This window comes from Drosophila mojavensis, unplaced genomic scaffold (assembly GCF_018153725.1).
Source record: "Drosophila mojavensis isolate 15081-1352.22 unplaced genomic scaffold, ASM1815372v1 contig_19, whole genome shotgun sequence".
Classification (NCBI taxonomy): Eukaryota; Metazoa; Arthropoda; class Insecta; order Diptera; family Drosophilidae; genus Drosophila; species Drosophila mojavensis.
The window spans coordinates 988,527-999,071 of record NW_025318726.1 but is presented as its reverse complement, the minus strand read 5'-3'; the positions used below and the strand labels follow the sequence as shown (position 1 = coordinate 999,071).

The 10,545-nt window shown below is 38.4% G+C and overlaps 3 protein-coding genes across 3 annotated transcripts; 1 reads left to right on the top strand and 2 right to left on the bottom strand.

Moving 5' to 3' along the window:
* Positions 1-4,081: 4,081 nt before the first annotated feature.
* Positions 4,082-6,091, bottom strand: LOC6572483 (probable cytochrome P450 12a4, mitochondrial). The gene is made up of 4 exons (XM_001998554.4): positions 5,949-6,091; positions 5,385-5,887; positions 4,878-5,325; positions 4,082-4,822 (listed from the first exon to the last, which is right to left on the bottom strand). Exons 1-4 carry the CDS (start codon positions 6,030-6,032, stop codon positions 4,223-4,225), a joined length of 1,635 nt encoding a protein of 544 aa, XP_001998590.1. The 5' UTR covers positions 6,033-6,091; the 3' UTR covers positions 4,082-4,222.
* A 617-nt stretch (positions 6,092-6,708) lies between these two features.
* On the bottom strand, positions 6,709-8,170 carry LOC6572484 (transcription initiation protein SPT3 homolog). Its single transcript, XM_001998555.4, has one exon. It carries the CDS (start codon positions 8,158-8,160, stop codon positions 6,883-6,885), a length of 1,278 nt encoding a protein of 425 aa, XP_001998591.4. The 5' UTR covers positions 8,161-8,170; the 3' UTR covers positions 6,709-6,882.
* A 279-nt stretch (positions 8,171-8,449) lies between these two features.
* Positions 8,450-10,543, top strand: LOC6572485 (DDB1- and CUL4-associated factor 12). The gene is made up of 4 exons (XM_001998556.4): positions 8,450-8,839; positions 8,898-9,452; positions 9,526-9,930; positions 9,995-10,543. The coding sequence occupies exons 1-4, from the start codon at positions 8,573-8,575 to the stop codon at positions 10,145-10,147; spliced, it is 1,380 nt and encodes a 459-aa protein (XP_001998592.1). The 5' UTR covers positions 8,450-8,572; the 3' UTR covers positions 10,148-10,543.
* The last annotated feature ends 2 nt before the right edge of the window (positions 10,544-10,545 follow it).

The following is a 10,545-nucleotide window of genomic DNA, read 5'->3' as shown; positions in this document are numbered from 1 at the left end:
AATGAAATATGTATGCGAGGTTTGAGCAGGTAATTAGCCAAGAGCGGGGAAAGTATGCTCATTAGGCAGCTTAGGGGCTATGCTCTGATTAATTTGTAATTAAGCCAATTTTCAGCTTTCATGGAGTCGCAACTATGGCGAGCGAGCGTCGTACTCATTTAAAGTTAAAGAGTTTATGTGTAAATTATGTAAAGAACTTTTCATATCCGTTTTTTATGACTGAATTCCCATTTCGATATTGAAAATTTGAGAACATTGTAATCTGTTTGTATGTGAGTAGTGATTTTTTAGAAAGAGTATCGAAAGTCCTACTAATGAATTGATGTAAAACGAGTTTACTTAAGGCATCTAATTTAAACTTTCTAAGTATATAAATACAAATATATAGAACAACTTCTGTCCCAACACTTAAATAGATAAGATATGTTTTGAAGAAACTATTACGAATTGTTTTCAAAAACACGTTAGGAAAGAAAACTCAAAATAATTCGCATCGTCTAAATTCAAATTGTCAGAACAGAAACAGGTTAAAAAAAAGAAGATTATAACCAACAAACAAAAAACGAACCAATTCTTCAATGTTTTAATATTCTGAGCAATCGGACCAAAAAAATACAAATCAAATAGAAACGAAATAGAGTTTGAAGTATACATATATCAGAAAATATTTTACATTAAATTGATAAATAAATATATATATACAGCATAAAGAAAATAAATATATATATACTATATACACGTGTGGATTAACATTATAGATAAGTATTTATTAAATAAATCTAACTGTAAACATATATAACTCTATATATATTCTATACAAATTGCAAATTTATATCTAATTGTTATTCAACTCGAAATATGGAATCGAAATTGGAAGAAAACACTTTGCAGCAATCTATTTATTGTTGAAATCGGCCAAGCTCTAAACAAAAAGAAATATTTAAATATTGTTAACTTTCCAAACTAATTGTAATAACATGAAATCCAACTAAATCTAAAATTTAAAAAAAAAAAATGCAAAACTGTTGTAAATTTTGTTTGGTTACGGAAATTTATGGATATATGTATGAACACTAAATGTATATCTATGTATGTATGTCTATGAGTCAACATGTGTATAAACTGAATATTCAAAAAAATATATATATGTATGTATATATATAAATAAACATAAATAAATTTATATATATGTATATGTATTTATTATGATAATACATAAAAAAGCTGACGGAACAAATAGCTTTAAATGTTTAAAATTAAATATTTTTGTGTTTTATTTCAATGGGAATTATTGTGAAAGTTTATTTTGATGTAATATATTTATATCGACATACATATGTAACAGTTTATTACAAAGCATATTAAACGGGGAATCACTCGTTCTTATATGCAATATGCAATATTGAATTTTCTTAAACCAAGAAGAAGTCGACCGCGAAATACCACGGATTTATTTAATGGCAAAAGAGTCTATTTTAGAAGATTTCTCTTAACGATTTTCTTTCAACAACAAAATATTTACTATTGAACGAGGAAAGAATTATAACGATTTCTAAAGGTCTCAGTTTTATGGTAATAATAAATGTGTTTTAAATTTATAAATTTATTTTTCAAAGAAAAAGTATGTCTCACATATAAAAATCAAGATCTATAAGACATACTCTTGTTTAAAAAGTCCTTCAAACGGCTCATTTATTTTGCACTCAATATACTTATTTCTCTTAAATATAAGGCATCATTAAAGTAAATGTAATTACATACATATGTAATTGAATGGGCTGTCCGGCAGAGCTCTCAGTCTCATTTCGCCAGTTGAGCAGAGAAAAGGTCGAGCAGAGCGATTATACGAATCATAAATAAGCGCAGTTCTTCTTATCGCTGTTAAAATGCGCTCGCATTCAGATTTTCCACTTAAGTTATTAATACATATTTTCGTTGGAATCACACTCTTCCGCGAGCACGTTAATTGTGATAAGCAGGCTGATAACTTGCACCATATTTACGATTTTGACTGTAAATTTCTGGACTACATCGAGCAATCCGGCCTAAACTGCAGCTTCATCCGGCCAATAGAGAGCAGTTCCAATACCAACTATCATCTGCACCATCTCTCAGTTAACAAGCTCTGCCAGCGGCCCGAGCTCTCTTCCAATCGCATAGAGTGCAACTTTCGATCCGAGGACTTTAATAAGTTTAAAAATCAGTACAACCTCACACTTCGCATAGAGGACGAGACGGGCAGTCGAACAGAGAACATCTCTATCAATAGAGGGGAGTGCATGGTGCTGGAAGCACCCGGCACAGACGTAGTCGAACTCAACAAAACCACGAATTCAATATGCCTGCAATGGGCGAATAAGAGATTCGACAACCACAACTACGGCATCGCCTGGGAGTATCAGCTGAAGCCGCAGGTCAGTGTGGCATGGCAGGATCCTCAGTATGCCAGACTCAAGGAAACTTTTTGCCTTAACGGCTTGCCTGATGCCAATCAGGAGTACGAGCTGCGCATGCGACGTCGCATTAATACTGTCCACGCCCACTGGAGCGATTACTTCACATATCATTTTCGAACAGAGCTCAAAGCCAGCCATTCTTCAGAGTCAGCAAAACTCTCTCCAATAATCATTTTACTCTCGATTATGGTCAGCTTCAATTTGATTGTGTAAAATAAAATAATATACTGATTAGCATGTAAATATGTTCATATTTAAAACGAAATTAATTTTACTTTGTGAGCAATAAGCTGATAAGCTGAAGCAACGTCAGCGTTACATTCTTCATTTTTATTATTACTTATTCATTTTTACGCAAGTCTTCAAGTCTTAAAGCTATAATCCCTAATATACATACATATATAATAATACAATGTATAAAATGTTGATAACTGAAACATATCAGCAAACGATTTTGATAGGTTCATTCCTTTTTTTAATGCATCTATGTATTTTTTTTTACCAAAGTTTGCTTTTCTATTGATTTTGAAAATACTATTTAATTTAGGAATTACATATAAATATATGTTATATCTATACATTGCTTCTGCATACACTAGTATATTAGAATCGATCTTTCACACCTCTTTATCAGTATACCATATAAGCTATCAATATAAGATACCCCTTAGCTTATCGCTATCTATCAATAAATATTTTTATAATGAGTTGGTAGCATTTGGGATATCGGTATCTTCATGTACTCTAAAAAATACAATTAGTAGGAAGTTTTGTTTCTTTATCTTTATTCATATATGTTTAAACATATAGACGGTGTCATTCGACATAATCTCTAAATTGCTGCCCTATAATAAGCTTTCAAAACTTTCACAGTCAGTTCGCAAATTATTTGCCTTTCACAAGTTCAAGAACAGAATTAACTGACCTCATATAATATTACAGTGTTCTTTGTCCGATAAGAACTTTCTGCTATCGCTATTTCGCTTGATAAGATTATTATTTGTTGCTACTTGAAAGGCTTTGAGTGCAAAAACACTTGAATTGTATTAAAAGTATTTTTGACTTAGTGCTTATGAGCTATGAAGGAGACTGAGCGATGGTTATTTTGTTATCTAAAGCTAAGAGTGATAAGTAAACAACAAAATTTAACGAAATTTAATAACGATAAACAGTAAATAAGAATCAGAGACAGAGAAAGAGAGAGAGAGAGAGAGAGAGAGAGAGAGAGAGAGAGAGAGAAAATATAGATGATTAATCATAAAGTGAGAGACAGGAAGAACAGCTCCCAATTCGACATTTCTACGTTTGTTTTAAAGTTATGAGTTAAATCACGCGACCCGTTTCCTGCGTGAATAATGCTAAGGCACATATAGTGATTGACTAATTAAAGATGTTTTGCCACTTGTAAAATATAGTTTTTCTAAGGCATCTGCGGTAACCGATATATCATCAAATCTGTTGAATTACCCATGGGAGAAATTAATTATCCTTGTCTATTAATACACATTATTTCATAAACAATTTTAAAAATAAATTGATTAGTCCTTAACATTAATTTAAAGCATTTGGCATTAATTTATTCTTTTTCCTTTTCCTTGCTGAATTTAACTGTTTATACACACACATTTCTATGTAGTGACAGTATGATATATTATTTCACTTTTATATACTCATTGTATAAGAAATCTTAGTCTTATCTAGAATCTGTGCAATTTTATTGCTTATACATGACCATAGACTTCGAATCGTCGTATCATCATCAAGTCTTAGTTTTTCAGGTCCGTAAACTTAAACTTGAGTGGTATATTTGGCTTGTTAATGAGCACTGAACGGAAAGCATTCTCCGTGGAATGGTTAAACTCGATCTTAAAGTTTCTCAACAGCCTGCATATGCCAAGCTCTATTTCCATGTCCACAATGCGTTTGCCTACGCACATGCGGGGACCAAAGCCGAAGGGCAAAAACACGAAGGGATTTGTGATCTTTAGAGAGTTCGCCGGGCACTTGCCCTCCGCGCTCGTCTCATTGCGCATCCAGCGTTCGGGTAGATACTCCGACGCGCGCGGGAAGTACTGATCGTTGTTCAAGCAGTTTAGGGGTATCATGGAGACAAATGTGCCCGCTGGCACCCTATAGCCACTCAGAATACAGTCACGATTTGTAGTACGGATGTGGCCAATCACGAGAGGCATCAATCGCTGCGATTCCTTGAGGCAGGCGCGCAAATAGGGCACATTCTTCATGGACTCCTCTGTGAACTCGGAGTCCTTATTGGGCAGCACGCGCATCGCTTCCTCACGCAGCTTCTCCTGCTTGTCCGGGTTGTTGGCAAGGCACAGCATCAGCGCGGAAAATGTACTCGAAGTCTATGGAATATTTATATTAAAGTGAATTAATTCAGATATCCGTAAATCTACCTACCGTATCAACGCCAGCCATGAGCATGTCCATGGCCATTACTATGGCCACCTTTTTGTCGATCTTTAGCAACTTCTCCAGCACGCTCTGTTCCTTTTCGGGACGCACTATGCCTCGCTGGGCCTCTGCATTCAGTCGCTCCAGAGCCTCATTCACATAGGCCAAGGTAACTTTCTGTATGTTGTCGTAGGCATTCATCAGCTTCTTGAACTGTGACGTATGGAAGTACCTCCAGACGGAGGGCTGAATCTCGTAAATGGCAGCCAACGTGAAGAAGTCGTCCAAGCTTTTAAAGAGAAGCTTGGCGTTTTCATCATTGTGCGAGTCCTTGAGTAGGCCGAGCTGCTTGTCCAGTGCAACCACAGAGACCGATTCTAAGGTCCAGTAATTGATATACTCCAAGAAGTTGTCTGGCACCTCGAGCGTATTGGGATCTCGGATGGCCTTTATGCTGGGGTAATCATACAAGTATAACTGTATTGAAGTGAGGGAATATAATAATCTGCTTACCGATCGACAAATTCGCAGTTGACCTGAGACATCTTCTTGTAGTAGAGCCTCACATTCTTCGGCTGCATGAGCACGGGATTCACAATACTGCGGAATTCGCCCCATACCTTGCCTTGGGTAGGAATGAGTCCTTCGACGCCGTCGAAGAAATCTCTGCGGAACTGCTCACGATGGTATTTCAACGTTTCGCTGCCAGATCTATGGGGCCACACGCCTTCGTTGCGATAGACGGTCTCGAAGTCTTTTGGATTATAGGTAGTGAGCACGGGTTCGCTGCCAAAAATCGAGGGTATCCGGTAGATGTCGCCATAATCGTCGCGCATGGCCAACATCAGTTGCGACATGTCCAGATTTTTATATTTGCCTCCGGGAAACGCCATGTTGAAAGTCAACGCGATGGAATTGGCACAGGGTATCTCCTCGAAGGGACGTACCTGCTGCCACTCGACGTCATCTCTAGCAACGCTTGACTCCTTGACCGCGGCTGCTGTGCTTTGACAACGCTAGTGAGGAAGTGCTGATAGGGAAAGCTATCTCAATCTATACAAGGTATCTCACACTCACCTGCTGCGTGCTAGCAAATACACCTACAGCTTCCACCAACTTTTGGGCCTGATTTATGGCCAGGTAACTGCGCACTTTTAACATTTTGCTTCTGGCCGCGTTCCTTAACTACTGGCCTCCAAAACTCAACTAACTGGTTGCATTTCGATCTCTTAATGAAAACAGCCCGAAAGCTGTTTTCTATTAAGTGGGGTGTATACAGCAAAACAAATAAAAAGCTTTGCGAGCTTTCAAACAGCGTATAATAAAAAGTAAAGACATCACTTGAATTTGAGCCGACAAGCTTTATGGCTGTTCTCTTGCAAATTTCGAGATTGCTTTTGTTTACAAAATCATTTTATGAATATAATCAATGTTCCCGACTTGAATATAATAATCTAGCTTGAGATGTTTATGGCATAACTTTTATCGCTTGTTGAATAATTTAAATTTAGAAACCGAAAACATGTTTTTAGGCATAGTATATATATCTATTTATATGTATATATATAAATATATTTTATCAAAATATATTAATACGTAAACAACTGAAAAGCTTGTCGTTACTGATAAAAATAATTATCAACAAAAGAATATTATTGGCAGTTTTAACAAAAGCCAAACAAAAAGAAATAAAAAAAATATATATATTTTTTCTTTATACATATGTATTAAGCTTATTTTAAATTAATTTAATTTGTTAATTAATAAGTAATTTTAATTTGTTCAACATTTATATGAATAAGCTAGAAAACAAATTAAACCAATTTTATAATATTGCTTATTTTGAATAATATAATGGTTAATAAACTTTAATTAATTTACTTATTTATCTTTAATATATTACTTAACAATAAGCTGCAAACTAAGCTAAATTTCTTAATGTAGTTGCAGAATTCAGCTATTTAATAATATTAGAAACTTTTTCCTTAGCATATCTATCTAGTTCCTCTATTTAAATCGCAAGAAAGCTACGCCTAAAATCAATGTCACAGGAATTGCGATAACGTCCAATTTTGCGATTGCTCATTTGCCGAAACCGGCGCATCGCTTCGTGTATTTCTTGCACGCTTATGGGCTTGACCACCTCCATGCCCCGGCCTTGTGTTACCTCTGGACAAACATGCATCATAGAGGGACTTCCGCCGGCAGAGGTGACGCGGCTGTAGGGCTCCGTCGTGCGGTTATCTGAATTCAAGCGGGTCAGGATCGAGTAGTCCACAATAGCCGCAATGGTCTCGTGGGCCAGATAGGCCAAGATGTTCATCGTTGGCGTCGGTATGCGCAGATCGGCGGGTAAATCCAGAAATCTTCTGAACTTATTCTTGATTTTTTCGCCATGACGACAGTAGAACGAAGTTTTTCGCGCTTCATTAAATTCTAGATACTGCTGACCCGTAAGTATTTGGGAAATGCGATCGGCACGAAACAAACGACGCATGCGGTCCTCGTCATGCAGCTCTTGTACCTCAATGGCCAGCTCTTCGTCCTCGTCTGGCTGCTCCAGATCGTCCATAAAGTCCTGCGGCCTGCCAGTGCGTATGCTCAGGAAACGCTTTAATATACGCATGTCCTTTAAGTGTTTTCTCATCCGCGCTATCTTCACGGGATGGTTTCGCATTAGGAACTCGAAGTCAGCTTGCGACGGGCAGGGATTCTGTTTGCGGCGCATAGCCACCAAAGAAGCTTCATTGAAGATTCCACGTAGCTGCTGCTGCAGTATCTGCTCTACCAGCTTTACGCTGGCAGTTCGTGGCTGATCGCTGTCTCCAAAGCTTCGCATTATGTCCGCAATTTCCGTGAGGAGCGAGACGGGTGCATCATCCGCAATCTGGGCGGAAGTTTGGGTTTGATTTTGATTTTGGTTAGCAGCCGGAGTTGTTACTGTCTGCAGCTGCTGAGCTTGCGGCACGTTGCCGCTTTGTACCAATATCACCTGGCGATGTACGTGCACAGGTTTGTTGTCCTCGAGATTCTGCAACTGGGGTGTGCCGGGTGCAGATGTTGTCGATGCCATAATAGGTGAGGCGACGCCAATCGGTTCACTGGCCGCAATGGACACTGAATTTTGGCGCATAACGCGCTTCGCTTGATAATTCATTATGTTGCCGAAACAATGAATCTCGTTTGTATGAAATCCTTTTGCGACACAATATTGTGTATAAACATAGTGCAAGAAAAATGAACTACACGAACAATATAAAAATAGCCAGTTCATTACCAGGGCTGGCATAGTGAACCAAACAAAGTAAGTGAACGAAGTGAATTTTACAGCTGTATAATTTTCTTGGCAAGTATTTATTTGCTGATCACATCTACATTGAATTTTGTATATTTAAAAAAATTTATTTTATATAAATCTAATCTGAATGTGCAAGTTTACTGTCGTAGAAATTCATTAACACCATTAATTTGTGACTCTAACAAATCATAAAAAAATGACGTGTCATCCACCATGATGAAGTATTTTATAATGAACTACCCAGTGGATTCAGTTATCATTTCATAAAACTTAAGTTATCGCCCCAAGCACTTATCATTAATCGATTGTCGTGCACCACCATTTTTGTTTGGACAATGGAGAATAATCACTGAAAATTATTTAAAGAAATAGTAGTTATAAAATCAAATTGACCGCCGCAAAAATGTTCAATGGCATGGTGAAGACCATACGTGATAGCATTGTGGGCACATACCCATCCTGTCATGTGAATTCGCGACTGGAAGAGCGTCGTGCTAAGCAGAGAGCGATGAGACAGGAACGAAGGCGGAAGCCAGACAAACCAGACGATTTCGTGACCTATGAGGATTCTGGCAGCGACGAGGAAACCCCACAGCAGCAGGACGAGGTCCTCAATACTTCCTATAATTTGTGCGACTATCTGCGAAGCAGAGAGAATGCATTGCGCGATGTGAGACTACCGAAATTTTTTAGCTGTCATTGACTAATGCAGCTCTTTATTTTTATAGCGTCGCAGCGTCAATGCCGAGTATACCAGTCGCTATGTTCTCACACACGACATGTTGCGCGAGACGCAAATTAGCTTAGGTTACATTAACAAGGTATTCTGCTCCAAATGGCTGAGCAACCGTCAGGTGGTGTTCGGCACCAAGTGCAATAAGCTGCTCGTCTATGATGTCAACATGCGTCGAGTTGACGCTATTCCAACACTTTCCAATAGTCGTGCCAATCATCCAGAGATCCAAGGAGGCCTGCATGCAATAGAGCTATCGCCCAGTCGATCATTTTTAGCCACAGGTGCACGCAACTCTTCCGACATTGCTGTATATCGCTTGCCAACTCTGGATCCGGTTTGTGTGGGAGAGAACGGGCATCGGGACTTGATAATGGGCATGTGCTGGTTGGATGATCAGTTTCTCGTCTCGGGCTCCAAAGACTCCCGCATGGCCCTCTGGCGCATCAACGAAGATCATATGGACTTTCCAGACGGTGGTGAGGAATCTTGCCCCACGTTTGCCACCATACATCCACTGAGTGTTAAGGAAGTGCGCACCGCGCAGCGAGTGAGACAAATATATATATACATGTAAATGTATATAGGAGAATTTTATCTCTAACATTTATTCGAATTTTCAGATACGCTCGCTGTGCTTTAATAAGGAGTTCAAAGAGATCGCAGCTCTTTCTTTAAATGGGTACATACACATCTTCAATGCAGAGACCTTCAAGCAAACACTATCGCGCAAGCTCCCCAACTGCCAGGACAATGTGAGCATTGCTTATCATAGCGATGGACTCTACGCAGTCGGCTGTCGCTCCTATACCATATTGCTGGACGCACGAACGCTGCAGACGATCAAGAAGATTACATCCCGATATAGCGGCTGTGGCATACGGGCCACATCCTTTGAAGGCAATTTGTTAACGGTGGGCACCGGCCTGGGAATGTTGCTATTTTACGATATTCGGGCTGGCAAGTATTTGGAGAGTAGCGTAAACGCTTCGCGAACCGTGGCGCTCAAGTGCAGTAAAGGAATTGTGGTAAGTATTAGTAAGTAGTACATATAAAGAACTCAAATTGCATTTCATTGCATTACTCTTTCAGTATCCGGAAGATGAGATGGATGGGTTTCAGCAGGTCAAATACGTGCCGGCCATTTATACGCACTGCTATGATAGCACACGGATGCGACTATTTGCGGCGGGTGGTCCCCTTCCTGCCACACTAGTGGGAAACTATGCGGGGGTATGGCAATAGCTCCACAGTACTGTCTCTAAACTGATTAGTACGAGTATTTAGGCAATAGTATATTTTGTTTTTAGCCTTGTCGACGTCGCGGCAGCGATGTGCGAAATGTGATTTTTGATTTCTCCGCTGATTTTAACTTTTTAAAGTTTAGTTATATCAATTGTATAATCATTGTGTTCGATTCATACAATTTATAAGTGTAAAAGTATGCAAAAACGTCGCATAGGTTTAGCCAATTACAGCTCGTATTTATAAAGTCTATAGATTATACATACAATATTCATAATTGATTTATAAGTTTATACATACACACGAATCGCAAGCATTGATTTTATAGTCTGATCTTAATGGTAATAGAATTTGAAATTAAACTATCTACAAATGCAGTTTGCATAACAAAATATACT

Excerpts from the sequence above, each read along its gene's own strand:
- LOC6572485 (XM_001998556.4), top strand. The coding sequence starts at position 8,573 with ATGTTCAATGGCATGGTGAAGACCATACGTGATAGCATTGTGGGCACA. Across the intron at positions 8,840-8,897 it reads GAGAGAATGCATTGCGCGAT|CGTCGCAGCGTCAATGCCGA; the intron begins GTGAGACTACCG and ends TTATTTTTATAG. Across the intron at positions 9,453-9,525 it reads AAGTGCGCACCGCGCAGCGA|ATACGCTCGCTGTGCTTTAA; the intron begins GTGAGACAAATA and ends TCGAATTTTCAG.
- LOC6572484 (XM_001998555.4), bottom strand. The coding sequence starts at position 8,160 with ATGCCAGCCCTGGTAATGAACTGGCTATTTTTATATTGTTCGTGTAGT.
- LOC6572483 (XM_001998554.4), bottom strand. The coding sequence starts at position 6,032 with ATGTTAAAAGTGCGCAGTTACCTGGCCATAAATCAGGCCCAAAAGTTG. Across the intron at positions 5,888-5,948 it reads TATTTGCTAGCACGCAGCAG|CGTTGTCAAAGCACAGCAGC; the intron begins GTGAGTGTGAGA and ends CTTCCTCACTAG. Across the intron at positions 4,823-4,877 it reads TCATGGCTGGCGTTGATACG|ACTTCGAGTACATTTTCCGC; the intron begins GTAGGTAGATTT and ends AATATTCCATAG.